At 42.2% G+C, this 15129-nt stretch overlaps 1 protein-coding gene across 11 annotated transcripts in view; it reads left to right on the forward strand.

Annotated features, from left to right (window-relative positions):
• Positions 1 to 1021: 1021 nt before the first annotated feature.
• The window catches only part of ACMSD (aminocarboxymuconate semialdehyde decarboxylase), a 60467-nt gene continuing 46359 nt past the window's right edge, over positions 1022 to 15129 (forward strand). For 9 of the 11 annotated variants that reach the window (XR_012506977.1, XR_012506979.1, XR_012506981.1 and 6 more), the window contains exons 1-2: positions 1022 to 1263; positions 7317 to 7361. Coding sequence is in view for 3 of the 11 variants with exons in the window: in XM_074363561.1 (XP_074219662.1) it covers positions 1207 to 1263; positions 7317 to 7361 (102 nt within the window). In the remaining 8 variants the exon portion in view is untranslated. The remainder of the gene's footprint in view (positions 1264 to 7316; positions 7362 to 15129) is intronic. The other 2 variants (XM_074363563.1, XM_074363560.1) reach the window with 2 other exon arrangements.

Genomic DNA, 15129 nt, shown 5'->3' on the forward strand with positions numbered 1-15129 from the left:
TAAAAAAAAAATGATCTTGAGGATTTCCTGTATTTTCTTCCAAGCTGGGTAAGCATTTAAACATATGTTCGTTAAAATTTACTCAGGATCTAGTTGAAAAGAACATTTGTTAAAATTTGTCTAGATTCTAGTTGAATAGCCTAGTAGGAAGGCTTTTCTTTAACTACTTAGTTTGTACATTGCGAAGATTGAGCTGGAGAAAGCATTCCAAAGCAGGTTCAAGGCTTTGCTAGGGCCCTTGGGTCTTTCCAATATTCTAAGCTTTCCTAGAACAGGAAAGGGCAAACAGAACAATAAAGGGCTGCTTTGTTCCAAGCTCTCTTTAGAAGCATGACCATGAGCCTCCCTTTATGCCCCAGTGGAAGCCCTCCCCAAACTGCTCTGACAACCCTTGGTGTAAAAAGCCACTCTCTACTTCTCCCTACACTTACGCTGTGTACAAGTATCTATAACAATGTATGTAACCATATTATCTCTTATTTAACCTTATATTCTCTGCACATAGTAGTTCTGCACATAGTAAAAGTTTGTTAAATGCATGAATGAACGAGTGAAAGAAAAGGCAATGGAGGAAACAACATACATGAAGTATGAGTTCTTCCTATGATTTAGAAATAAAGATGAAACTTCCCTCACAACTTTCAACATACTAAATCCTCATGAACAAGCCAATTGCTAAGTATGTTTAAAGACCTAGAGATAACTATCATACAAAAAGCAAAAGCACTACAATTGGCTGTTTCTGGGGAATGAAATCAAGACTAAAGAGAGGTGAGTCAGAAATCTATGATTTTTCTTTAAAAGTCTTCTGATATTTGATCTTAAACTATGTATATCTTGATTAAAAAGTATTTAAAAACAGAGATGAGTCAGTTTTGGACCTGCTGTAACTCAAAAGCAGCCTGCAGTATGTTTGACCTCATGGGCTTTTAGACAGTCCCTTTTTTTTTTTTCTCTTTAAATTTTGTACCCAAAGTCCTGATGACCAAAGAGTTGTTGACCCAAAGCCAAGCTGGCAAATAAACAGAACTGTGGACTTTAAGAAGGCAGTTCCAGCAGACCTAGACCAGCTAAGCAGGCCTGCTGAGTGGTGCCTGAAGGCAGCCAGAAAGGCACTAAGTAAATCAACGAACTCCATGGTTTTCCTGAAGACCTCTTGATATCAAAATTTCTTTCCTTACATGCGTCACCTCTGATCCTGTGGAGATGAAAATTGACATCCACAGTCATATTCTACCAAAAGAATGGCCAGATCTAAAGAAGGTAATGATGACTAATTTGCTGAATTATTTCTAGAACTGCTCCAGGGTCAGTGCCTCTGTTATAGACCTATGTCTTCTTTGGGGAATTAGAAGTCAAGTTTCTTTGCTTTAAAAGTGACTTTAAGCTATTTGGTAGCTCTGATTTCCTAGTTTTTAAAGTTGACTTCCTATTTATTTTGAAAGGACATTGATAAAAGACGTAGGTGCTCTCTCAAATCTCCTTTCCCTCCTCAAATGAAGGATTCTTTAAAATTTCTGGACAATGTAAGTCAAGCAGTTTTACTTCCATTTAAGTCATATATTCAGCTGCTGGGGCGATATGTGCCAACTATAGATTTTAAAGTTAAAGTTTCAAGTAAGAGACTATTAAAAATGGAATGTGATAGGTTTCCAGGACTTCTAAAACAGCTCCCTTCCAAAATGTTTAAAATAAGTTTTAGAAGCACCAAATGATAGCTTTGTGGAATTTTTTTTAGTCTATTTTAGAACACTGTCTGAACCTTTCCTTTTTGATGTTCTTTAAGCTGTAAATCCTTGTTATGAACTAGAGAGTAGGAACATCCAAAAAAAAAAAAAAACTATAAGAAATGACATGAAGCCTTTGCACAATGAGTGCCTCTAAAGACTGTTCTCTGTGTTTCTCAAAAGATGAAAATTTCCCTTCGTCATTAGGAACTGTTAAATGAGTACTGAAAAAGGAAGGTAGGGGACAGGAAAGAAATTTAAAATTGGTTCAAGTTTTGTTCAGGCTAAGTATCAGATTTTACCCAATCTTCAGCCTTCGCTGGTACTTTTACCCTACTGATAATGTTTCATCTTTTTTATTTCAAGGGAGGAAAACTGCATTAACCCAAACCGTAATTAAAATGTGGTTTCTTGTTTCATGGTGCAAGTAGATGAAACTATTTTCTGTCTCCTAGAAGAATGTTCATCTTAAGTGTTTCTGTGTCCATTGGTATTTTAGTTAAGATGGGTAGTAAACACTGAAGGTCAAAAAATACAAACAATGCTAAGCCATCCTTGAAAGGCTTTCCTATTACAGCTTATGATAAGAGCCAACCCTATCAAACTAACCCCTCCAAGAGGAGCCTACATGTCTACGTGAGAACTTGCTGTTCTGAATGTTGTTGTCCTTATATTTTATTAACCCGTAGACACCAGTTCACAATGTTAGTGATGAACACCCAAAGCAGCCCAAAAAGGTGCCTCTTCTTTGCTGAAGGGAGAAAACTTTCTACCCAGTATCCTGGGTCACAACCCCATCTCCCAGTACTTACATCCCACCAGAAAGAAGCCTGCCTCCAGTCTGAGCAGAGAACTGGTCACCAAGAGCTGACAATTTCTAGGTGCCCTACCCTATGCAGGGCCCTGAAGACATTGTTAAAACTGCCCTGGGAAGCTCCAGGACACAGAGCACTGGGGAGGCTACAGCCATAAATGGGTGCCCCGGAGACATCCCAAGCACAATTTCCACTGGTTCCTGACCCGCCATACCCTTCCTATCTTCTAGTTATGCTTCAAAAGACAGGAAGGGCGTTTCATACCCATAAAGCAGGCTTTTATCTAGCAATCTCACATGCTGCAAGCAGATAACTGATATACTAAATGATGATGATGATGACAGTAATAATAATCATAATACTCATACTTTCAGAGGGCAATATATACATGTCACTTGAGTCACATAAAATCTTGTGAATTGCAAATGGGATTTGTATCATTAACCCTGCTGGACAAATGAGGTCCCTGGGACTCAGAAACAAGCCTAGACACCCAGAGCTATGTGGGGCTGTGGTGGCTCCCCCACAGCTCTACCCCCACACCCACCTTGAGAGCGGGTCCAGGAGCACATCGCTGTAAGGCTGCTGCTGTAAGGGATGTGCCACCCCTTACTGCTTCCCTCTGCCCTCCAGCGCCTCCCTGGACATCAGCACACTCCCCAACTCCCCACACTCTCATAAACCCACTGAGAATTTCCTCACGGGGTCACTGAAACCTGGCTTCCAACTGGCAGGTCAAGCAATGGGATCTGTTAGCGGTAGAAGTTTCCATTTAAGTGCAGACAAATCAGTGCTGAAACAACTAACAGAAAACAGTTCCTGTGTTTTCAAATGGGATGGGGTGAGATAAATAAACATCTAAATAGTGCCGGGATCCTTATCTTTCTCTCTCTCCCGCTATTTCCAGTCTATACAATCAGAGTAAAGTGAGTATTACAGTGACATTAGTTAATAGATATTCCTTGGTGTTCATATCATTCAATAGCTAAAGCAGATTTTCCTTTGTCTTTAGTTAATTTCTTGGTGGGTAAAATATTATTTCAAAACATCAATCTCTGATCTTTTCTCACCATTTTTTCCAACTTTCCAATAAAAGAATGCAAAGAATAAGCCAGTCTTGGTTTTATTTTAGAAGATGAAGCACCTTTGGAAGAACTAGTATCTCTTTTCAAACCTGCCTTTCCTTATTAAATATTAATAGACACACTTCAATAATCTTGACCTCCTTATGCAGTGAAGAAACAGAAAAGCAGAATCAATAGGCTGGGGTTGATGATTAATGATTACAAAGGACTGGGAGTTGAGAAATGTTTCCATTTTCACTTTCTAATAATTATTTTAGTCAGAGTTACACTTAAGCTCCTGGGGGTGGGGCTCTATCTGATATAGAACGGGAGCAGATTCAGGGGGCATTCAATTAAATTGTTTCTGATGAATCAAGACCCACACTCTGGCCCAAGAAACCATGGTGAAAGTTGTTTCAGGCTGATCTGCAATGAGATTATTCATAATAACAAGGATGATAATAAGGTTACAGACTTTCCCATCATCAAGACTTCACTGCCCACCTACTATGTGCCAGACAGTAGGGCTTGCAAAGATTCTTCTAACTTTATTTTATTTTTTTAGTATAAACAAAGTTTATTCTAAGAAGAGCAACTCACTGAGAGATAAAATGTCAAACATTTTCAGACAGTAAATACCTCCTGGCATATGATCTGACAGAAACTATTCCCAGGGTCATAAATTTCAGCCCCCTGGCTTGGTTCAACCTAGGATGAGAGCTGAGGGTCTGTGTGGAGCTCAGACCTGGAGCAGAATAAAGTTGCCCCAAATAGGTTAGTTCTTTGCAAAGGCTCAGGGGAAGCACAAAGTCTTCCGAAGAGTTCCAAGTGCTTTCTAAGAAAGGGGAGGGATGGAACACAGAGCAACAAAGGGCTCCTTCCTTCACAGCGCTCCTTACTGTCTGATCCCAGGATATGCCTGATTTCACGACCTAAGGATGAAATAGGCTGTCACCACCATGCCACCCCCTCTGCCATTACCACCAGCCACTACCACCATCACCATTATTGGTACCACCACTGCCACCAAACTCACAACCACAACCATCACCGCTATCATCTCATAGCTTCCACCACTGCCATTACCACCAGCATCCCTACCACCACCATCACCATCACTACTATTGCCACCACCTCCGTGGCCTCCACCACCACTGTCCCCACTGTCCCCATCATCATTGCTGGCTAGCGTCAATAGCTTTCTCTTCATTGTTTCAGTTAATTCCCATAAAAACCTCTGTAATGGCTACTGCTGTTAGCCTCCTTTTACACATAGAAAAACACTGACTTCAAGATGTTAAGTTACTCCAGGAAAGTAACATATCTCGTAAGTGGATTGTTGTGTGTGACAAGACCCCTCTGTTCTGCCTGCCTCTGCCTCTCTGTCCTTCCCCAAATGGAATACTTCTCTAACCCACTAATTTATGGGTTACTATTCCATAGGGAATTAGAAAAAGTAAGAAAGAAAGAGTAAGGAAGGAAAGAAAGAAGGCTGAAAGGAAAGCAGGAAATAAAACCTTTTCTTTTATATCAAAGTAAGATTTCAATGGCAAATTTCCAGTTTGAGAGAGAGTTTAAGTTTAAAGTGTAACTGATTGAGGCCATATTCCATCCCTTCCTCCAACATACCTCTCTGGGCAACTTTATCCCGGGGAAGGGAGAGGAAAAGCACAGGGTACTGAATGCATGAAGGGGGTGGGAGAGGGCTGGCAAAGGAGAAACTGGGTGCAGGGAGGAGAAACTGGGGCCCCTGGTTGACAGGTTCCCTTGCGTGACCAGCCTGCTAAGCCAGGTGCTCCGAAGTCACTTGGGAGGAGGCAGGTAGATTTCCTGGGCTAACATGATTATTTGGAATTAGAACTCAAGAACAGACCTTATGCCCAGGTAGAATAAGACTGGTAAAAAACTCAGCAAATCTTAAGTCTGTTGGGGCACATACCAGTCATGGACACACAAAGACCCTGTCCTGCGGGCCCAGGCCGCCCCTCTCAGTCTGGAGGTGAGAGGGATCTGCCAAGACCTGGCTCCACTAAGACAACTTCTCTGCACCATGACATAAGAACCAGACCGCGGTTACCTGGTCTCATCCAACTACGACAAGTGAGGAGTTGCACTGATACTTCGCTTCATCAGCTCCACCCACAGTGGCTGACAAGAGCTGTTGATGAGCTCTGGACATCACTGTCTCTGGCCTCCACACCCTCCCTTCTCACCTCACACTTTGAGAGCCATTGCTTTGGAGCACAGAAATGCTGAATACTGGAAGAAAATCTCCAATCTGTCTCCAGGCCACCTTTTCAACCACCCTCTCATGACACAACCTGACCCAAGTTGTGCATCAGTGCCCTCCTCCAGGCTCCCAGAGGACTTGGGTGTCGATCAGTCACAGCATGTCCCACACACGACAAGGCTCTTCAATCACCTGCCCATCCCAACCTCACCCTCCCAAGACCGTGCTCCATACATAGCTGTTTTTCAGCCCTCGAAAGACTGGTCAGGGTGGGACCCCCTGAGGGTTTGATGAAGAATGAATAAATAAATGAACAAAACTGAATTTTAAGACCTATAGTTACATGAGTCATATATACCTATGTTTTTAGGCAGAGTCTTTCAAAATTTTTTATTCACAACCCCCAAAAAGAAATATATTTTATATTTGTGAGTCAGTACAAACATGTAGATATATAATGGAAAAAAGAGTTTCATAAAACTAATACTACATGGAAGGCATTCAGATGTATTTGTTCTGTTCTGTTCTGTTCTATTCTATTCTAATTTTATTCTGTTCCATTCCATTCCATTCCATTCCATTCTATTGCTTTATTATCTTAGCTTGGGTTTTCCAAGAAGCAGACCCTGAGACAGGGATTCAAATGCAACTCATTTACTTTGGAAGTGACCCCAGGAAGCACCAGCAGAGAAATGAGGGAAAGCAAGGCAGCCAATGAGAGTGTAGAATGTGTGCTTCACTGCAGAGTCATCCTGCCCGAGGCGGGAGGAATTCAGTGTGTGGAGTTTATATACAAATCCCCCCAGCCATTGGTTGATGGGTTCTTCGGGGGGCAAGAAGAGGGCATCACTAATTTCCTGGTACTTCTGCCCTCCTAGAAGTTCCTAATCAAACTGGCTCCAATGGCAAAAGGGAAACCCTTGGCAAAGATGTGCCAGTAGCTGAAGGAGGGCTGGTGTGCACAGAAGTGCTACAGGGAGGGCATATGGGTGGGACACCAGCAGCACCTGTGACACATATGATTTCATGTTTTTAGAACATCTGGGCCATTAACCACTAAATTTATTTCGTGATCTACTCACGGACTGTCACCCACAGTTTGAAGGGTTAGTGTTCTAAGATAGTCTTTCCTAAAGAGTGTCCTTATGGTCTGTGTACTCCCGGTGGTGCAGAAAGGATTTTAGTACATGAACAAATATTTTTTAATGTTCATCTTCACTTAAAAATCACAACCTGCATCTGGAGAAAACATAAAACTAGCACTTCTATGATACAGGACTTTATTCCTGAAGAAATCTGTTTCAGGAAAAATTAATTGGTTTGAATGTAAATGTTGAATAAGTGATACATGGGCACGGGGAGAAAATGGGAGGGTGTTGCCTGAAAGGAGGGAGCTCAGGCTGCTCTGCCCCAGGGATGCCCTTTACCGCAGTCCTCTCTGCTTTGGTCTTCCAGTCTAACTGTGCTTCTTCCCCTGCAGAGATACGGGTACGGAGGCTGGGTGCAGCTCCAACACCACAGAGAGGTGAGTTTCTCCCAAAGCCTGAGCGGGCCTCAGACCCATGGACATCTGGGTCTGAGACCTTCTCACGGGTGGGTCTCCTCGGAGCTCAACTCTTCTGCCCTTCAACTGACTTTATAGTAGGCAAGGGAGCAACACTGAGGTTTCTCAAAATTATTAGGAAAACTGTGGATAAACCAAAGAGCGGCATTTAGGAAAATCGAATTGGAAATTGAGAAGTCATTAAGAAATGTCTCTCTCTTTTTTTTTTTTTTCTTCCTTAGAACCAATTTAAGCCTTGCTCTGCCTCAAGGAAGTGATCTGGTCCTTTCCCCAGTTATGACAGTATATTCAGACTGACCAAAAAAATACAACAGTTTAGGTTTGAGCACAAGCTGAGAAATTAAACACTAGAGACAAAGGGGAGAAGCCGCTGTTATTAAAGGCTGAGTTTGGTCAGAGGAAAAAGCAGGAGGAGGAAGGCTTGGGGCAAAGCGTTCTGGAAATGATGAGGCCTGAGAGTGAGCTGCAAGTCTCGGGCTGCACAGGGGTCAGGTCTGACTTTATTTTAAGAGGCATCATGTGCCTTCGTGAAGAACTTGGGGAACCCTCTTGAGCCTCCAGTTGGAGCACAGACACAACTAAGGCAGGTCCCGGAGCACTTGGGGTCTGGGAAGCCCACATGCAGGGGTAATGCAATGCACCGTGAGAAGGTGAGGACAGCTTTTACACAGGGTGCTGGAAGACATAAATTCCTAAGGAATCAAGGGAACAAGAAAGTAAAGACAGGGAGCGAAGGAATGGAGATATTAAATACACAGAAGTCCAGAACTCAAGTGCTTGGCTATGGCTGGTACCAGTATTTCTCAAAGTGTGGTCTGCAGCCCAGCAAGTTCAGCTTCACCTCGGCACTTGGGAGACATGACATTCTTGGGCCTCCCCCTAGACCTATCAAATCAGGAACTCTGAGGATCAGTCCAGCAATCTGTGTTTTGACAAGCCTCCAGGCGATTCTGATGCTCACTCAAGGTTGAAAACCACTGGTTCTATTCATTCACTGACTCACTGATTTTATGGACACGTATTTTGCGCCAGGCCCACCAGTCTAGACACTGGGAAACTCTGATGAACAAGACAAACACACTCCCTGTCCTCATGGTGCTCAAATTTAGGGGGAGACAGACAAATATGATCACTTTAGAGGATGGAAGGAAAAAAGTCTTGTCACAGGGAGTGACTGGGAAGATTCATTTGGGCTCACTGGTCAGGGAGCCAGCTAAGACTTAGAGGAAAAGCCTGGAAGGGTGCCTCTGGCTGAGGGAACAGCAGTTGCAAAGGCCACCATATGAGGAAGAGCTGTGTTCAAGGAACAGAAAGGAGGGCACTTTGGCTGAGATGTAGTGAAAGAGGGAGACGGTAGGAAATGAAACTAGATCACAAAGGAACTTGGAGCACAGGCTAATAAGGAATCCGAATTTTATTCTTAATACAATGCAAATTCTTTGGAGGGTCTTAATGGCTTAAGAAGACCACCTTGTCTGCTCTCTGGAGAATGGAGAGAGGTAGGTAAGAGTGCGGGGAGCAAAGTGGTAGGAAGAAGCCAGAGAGGTAGGCAGAAGTCTTGTCAGACAGGGCCTTGGAGGACGGGCTTAGGCTTTTGTGCTTGATCCTGAAGGCAGTGGGGAACCATTAAAGAGTTTTAAACATCAGAATCTCTCGGGCAGCTCATTCTCACCTTCATCAAAGACTGCCCACTAAGTGCCAGTTTAGATAGACACTGGGATGTACTTCTATGAACAGTGCGAGTTTCTAGCCTGGGACCTCGTGATCTAAGCTGGCCTCAAGTCTCCCCCAAAGAGAAAACAATCTGAATAGAGAGGATTACAAGGTTACTCAGAAGCCCCAGAGATGGGCAGGGATGGGCAGCCTATATTGTTTTTTTCCACTCCATGTCTCAGGCTGCACTTTGTAACCTTGATACTGGATTTGAGTGGCCTTCGTTTCATTTTGTTTCTGTATTAAGAGACTGCATAAACGTAACAGCAAATCTCAAAAACAAACAAACAAAAAACCCAAAACAAAAAGAAACCCAAGAAGAAAATATTTCCAGTCAAATCAATCACTCACATTATTTCCAGCAAAACTGGATATAACGGCAGGCTAAAAAAACCAAACTGTGGCACTCTCCTTTCCTCTGTTTCAAAAACAAAACAAAGCAAACTAAAACAGAACCAAATTGGCATTTTTTCATAATTATTGTGGTCAGGGATCACAGTCACTGGAAAACAACATGCAAATATATACAAATATGAAAGTGAGGCTAAGAGCAGTGAGAAAATCCAGTACTTTGGGATTGGAATTTCTTTTCATTCTCCTATATTCCTTTGGGGAACAAATTTTTTCTGTCCCCCATGACTGATTTACCACAGAGATTCCTGTTTTCTGAAAAGTCTTTCCAAAACATTTCTCTGGTCTGTCCTGCTTCGTTCTCTTCTTAACCTTTGGTTTCTCAATGCTTTTGGAATGAATGGAGGGGTATTTATTTGCCATGGTGAAACTTTGTTCACTTGTCCTTTGGTTGAATATTTATAATTCAGTTGAATATTTACAAAAGTCTGCATGGCCTCCTCCCAAGAGCTGTTTGAGTGGGGGCAGGATTGAGTCCTGGTGGCAGGGACACTTGGCAGCACCAAAGGAGGCCGGACACAGGGCTTATTTCAAATCCATGGGTCAGTAGCATCTACTGACCATTGAGTATATCCACTGAGGGTTGTCCAGGCCCCCAAAATCACACACACACACACACACCATTTCCATCACACTTAGCATTTTCTCACATACTATTCTGTGTGATCTTCAGTCATCAGGGTCCTGCTCTCAAAATGATTTCCCTCTCATGGGGGAGCCAGGAAGACACTCAAATGAATAAAGAGCACACAGACGGTGATAATTTTGTGCTGAGCAAAAGAGACAGTAAATTCAGCAGGGTGGAAAGGCCAAGGCAGGGGGCATTTTATCTGAAGATGAAAAAAATCACAGAATTCTGGCGCTAGGGATCATCTAGTCCAGTGTTTGAGAATGTGGGCTGAAACACAATAGTGAGTCATAATATCAATTCAGTGGGTTAGGACACCTTTAAAAATAAAACAGATTACAAAAGAAAATGGCAGAATGTATTGTTCACGGTCAGAGTAAATGTTGTTTCATGAAACTTTTGTCTCAGTTTGTAATCTGTATTATAAATAGATATATATGGATGTTCTGGGTCACAGTGGGAAATATATTTCTTAATGTGGGGTCATAGCCAAAATCAAGTGAAAGCCATTAATCTAGTCCAATGCCTTCATCTCATGTTTTTATTTTTAAGGTTAATTCTTCCATTACATAAGTAGTATCTAAACAAATTCCCCTTTTAAAATTTAAGTTATTGGAGATAAAGCTTGCCCTTGGATCAGCATTCCTCATCCTCAAAGGTAATTCCTATTAACAGTTGGGTGGGTATATTTCCAGACCTTTTCCTATGATGTTACCTATATATACACGCACCTTTAGAGAGGACACAGTATTATCTAATATGTTTATGTACATATTTAACTAAATCAACCAGGCTCCAACCAGAAAACAAATGGCATAAATTAGAATTCTCTGAAAAGAGTGAATGAAGAGCCTGTTTATAAAGGTGTAGGTGTGTGATGAAGTTGTGGAGGTAGGCAGGGGTTAGACGACACAGGGTCCTAGGCCAGGTGAAGGAGTTTGGATTTCACCTTCAGGGCAATGGGAACCCGTTAAGTGGGCAGGTGGCAAGATCTGATTTAGGGTTTTAAAAGTTTACTCTGGCTGCTCCGAGGAGACTGGGTTGCAGGGAAGCAAGAGTGAAAGCAGAAAGAAATCAGGCTGGAGGCTGGAGCAGTCAGTCGTTCAGGGCAGAGAGGCTGGGGTAGGGCTGGAGCCGTGGAGATGGAGAGACGTGGACCAGTGCCGGTCCTGTTCTGGAGACAATTAATGGTGTTGGGAAAAGGATGGGACGGTGACATATCAAGCAGAGGAAAGTGAAAAAATGATGTGGTCTCAGAGCGATGAGAAAGATAATGCCGACATCAAGGACAGAAGCAGCCCAGCCAGGGGAACAAGCAGATGTGAGGGAGAGACAAGCAATGGGTTGGTCGAGTGAACAGAGTCTGAGGTGCCTGTATCAGAGCCTCCCATGGAGCTGTCCTTCAGAACCTCGATGTGAGAGTTGGAGTGATTACAGAGGCTGCTTCCTGGTGACAGCGTCTGGACCATTTCTGCCACCTTTGCACCTCAAGCCCAACCAGCATGGCAGCTTGTGTGACCTAGAGGGAGAGCCTGAGTGGGCACTGAGGGCAGGGGAAGGAGAATGGAAATCTGATGATGAAATACTGAGTTTTAAAATACATTTTTTTTGACAAAATTACAGAGATGGAGAACAGACTCGTGGTTGCCAGTGGTTAGGAACTGGGTCAGAGGATATAGAGAGAGAAGGAGATGGGTGTGACTATAAGAGAATAGCAAGGAGGGTATCTGTGGTGATGGAGCAGTTCTGTCTCTTGAATACGGAGTTGGTATACAAGTCTACACATAATACAATCACATAGAACTTTAGACACACACACGTGCATATAAAACTGGCAAAATCTGAGTAAGATTTGTGGATTGTACCAATGACAATTTCTGGTTTTGTTTTAGTTATTAAGATGTTATCATTGTGGGAAATGGGGTGAAGAGTACATGGGATTTATTCGTACTTCTTTCTAAACTTACGATGAATCTATACTTATTTCAAAACAAAACGATATAAAAGAATAAATAAAATAAATTTTTAATGATATACACAGTACCAGACTTTGAAATACCAGCCATATTTGAACTTACTGGCAGACACCATCAGAACTAGAACTTAAGAATCAGAAGCGTCACAGGTGCAGTTCTTTGGGAGTCAGACTCTGAGACGGGGATGAGCACACAGAAGGTCCAACTAGGAAGTGCTCTTTGAATGGACACCAGTGGAAGGGAAAAGGAGGAAGCAGGATGGAAAAGGGGACAATGCTGAGCTGTGATGCAATCTCAATGGAGGCCTCAGCTGACCCTACAAAGAAGCTCTAACGCTAACCTTCAGAGTTGTCCCAGGTTGGGGGGCCAGGGGCCAAGGAGAGAAGCCCTTACACCTCCATGTCAATCAGTCATGGGAGTGGACTGTCCTGGAAAGGAGGCAGGACTTTAAGGGAATTGGCTCTTCAACTAAGGCAGTCTTCCTATCTCCCCATGGGGGCTGAGAGCTGGCAGCTGTCTGCCAGCAACGCTCTCAGAAGTTGGGAGAATACATCCTCCTTTCTTGAAGGGAGATCTTGCTGGCACATCTTGCAAAGGACCTTAGACATTAATTTTTTTAGGCTCTCACTTTATTTTTTTTTATTTTAATTTTTTTTCAACTCAAGAATTTTGATGTATCTTTCTTTTCTTTTTTTAAATTGAAGTATAGTTGATTACACCATGTAATTTCTGGTATATAGCATAATGATTCGTATATATATATATTCCTTTTCATATTCTTTTTCATTCTACATTATTACAAGGTATTGAATATAATTCACTGTGCTATATAGTAGGACCTTGTTGTTTACCTATTTTATATACAGTAGTTAGTATCTGCAAATCCCAAGCTTCCAATTTATCCTTCCCCACTCCCCTTCCTGCCTGGTAATCATAAGTTTGTTTTCTGTGTCTGTGAGTCTGTCTCTGTTTTGTAAATAAGTTCATTTGTGTCCTCTTTTTTTGTTTGTTTGTTTTAGATTCACACATGTAAGTGATATCATATGGTATTTTTCTTTTCTTTTTCTTTCTGGCTTACTTCACTTAATATGATGATCTCCAGGTCCATCTATATTGCTGGAAATGGCATTATTTTACTCTTTTTTATGGCTGAGTAGTACTCCATTGTGTGTATATCTATATCTGTATCTATATATCTATATCTATATCTATATCTATATCTATATCTATATCTATATCTTTATCTATCACAACTTAGGCCCTCATTTTATAATTAGGACCTGATACCCTAGGAGGGTAAGTGGTTTACACATAGGGTCCAGGTCCCCTGACCACGGCAGGATCATAATTTCCACTACACCATGCTGTTTTGACTTAAAAAACATTAGAGGTATATTTGAAATGAATTATCTGGGTGGCCATGAATGGTTAGGGAATTCTTAAAAAAAAAAAAAAAAAACTTGGTTTTCTTTTGAGATTTTAGAAGAAAACAATTTGTTTTGGGGTTGAATAATTTAGAGCATCTTACTCCAGTTACTTGATTATAAGTTTAGTTTAAGATCTTGGTTGATACTGGGGTCAACATTAAAAACAGAACCTTAAGAGACTCCCCAGTCCTTCCCCCAGCAGCAAGTGCTGACTTCTGAGGCACATTTATATCCTTGGAGGGATCCTGGGTTCCTAAAAATAATGTGAGAGGAATCAAGAACTGATTCTCTACAATAACTGTCAACATTCTGGTTGAAAAACAATGAGAATTGGGAATCTGTCACGGGGACACAGCTTCTCTGTGGTAATTTTCACTCAGAAAGAGGTCCACAGTTGCTGTCATTCATTTGCCTTACGTGGATCCAGCATAAAGGGCATGGAAAGAGAAGTTTAGTAAGTCTGACTCTCCTGCAAGGTCATGAGGGCAATCTCCACAAAAGACTGGACTCCTTAGGAAATCATGGTAATTAACACTTCCCAACTAAATAGACACCAATTACCAAATGTCAGCCTGGTGGGGTAGAAAACGGCTTCTTAAACCTGCGTTCTTTTCCCAGTTCTATACCAACTAAGTACTCTATATCAGCTAAGCTCTATACCACTGTATCTTACGGACTCAATGGTAAATGCAAGAGTTGAACTAAATGATCCATGTCTGCTTTAACACATTCTGCTCTGTCTGAAACCCAAACTTACTTGTGCACCTCCCAGAGAAACCTAATTTCCTCCTTTTCCATTAATAATATATGGTTTAAAAAAATCTGCCCATTAATTCATTGGGCATGCGCTCTGGGCTGTACTAAGTTTTCTACAAACATTCTACTATTGAATCTTCTGTATCACTCAGGGTTCTCAGTTGCAAACAACAGAATGCACTCTAGCTAGGTTAACTAGAAAGTCAGCTCAAGACTTTCTGCGAGGGTTGATCAAGCTCAGAGGCTGTGCTAATAGATACAATGCCCAATCGTACCTGGGGGACTGCTCTGGTCACAGACAAGAAGCTTATGCTGATGGTACTGAGACTGGGAAACCAAAGCATTGCAGCTTCTGCTCCAGCTATGACTGACACCTCAGCCAACACTCTTGATAAAAAGTGGATTCTGCATGGTCCCTGCCTCCTCACTGTGCTTCCAAATCCAAGTCACACCCGGGGGGTCCTGACTGACAGAGCCTAGAGCACACGCCAGTGCCCTCGCTATGAGGGAGGCTGGGTAAGTGAATTCTGGATTCCGCCTCAGGAAGGGGGAATCATAATGTGAAAATGTCTTCATACAGAGGAAGTATTCCAAGGATGCTGGGTGGCTACAAGCGTGACAAATAAAACGACCCACATTTTACACTTAGAAAAAGTGAGGTTTAAACTCAGAGGGCTGTAACTTAGCCAGTTATACTGCTAGTAAGTAATAAGATTTAAACCCAGGTCTGTTGAAATGCAAAGACCATGTTCCTTGGCACTCCTGCTATATTGGGTGTTTTATGGTAATTAAGCTTTCTAATTAAGGAGCAAAAGAAA

Source organism: Camelus bactrianus, chromosome 5 (genome assembly GCF_048773025.1).
Source record: "Camelus bactrianus isolate YW-2024 breed Bactrian camel chromosome 5, ASM4877302v1, whole genome shotgun sequence".
In the NCBI taxonomy this organism is placed as follows: Eukaryota; Metazoa; Chordata; class Mammalia; order Artiodactyla; family Camelidae; genus Camelus; species Camelus bactrianus.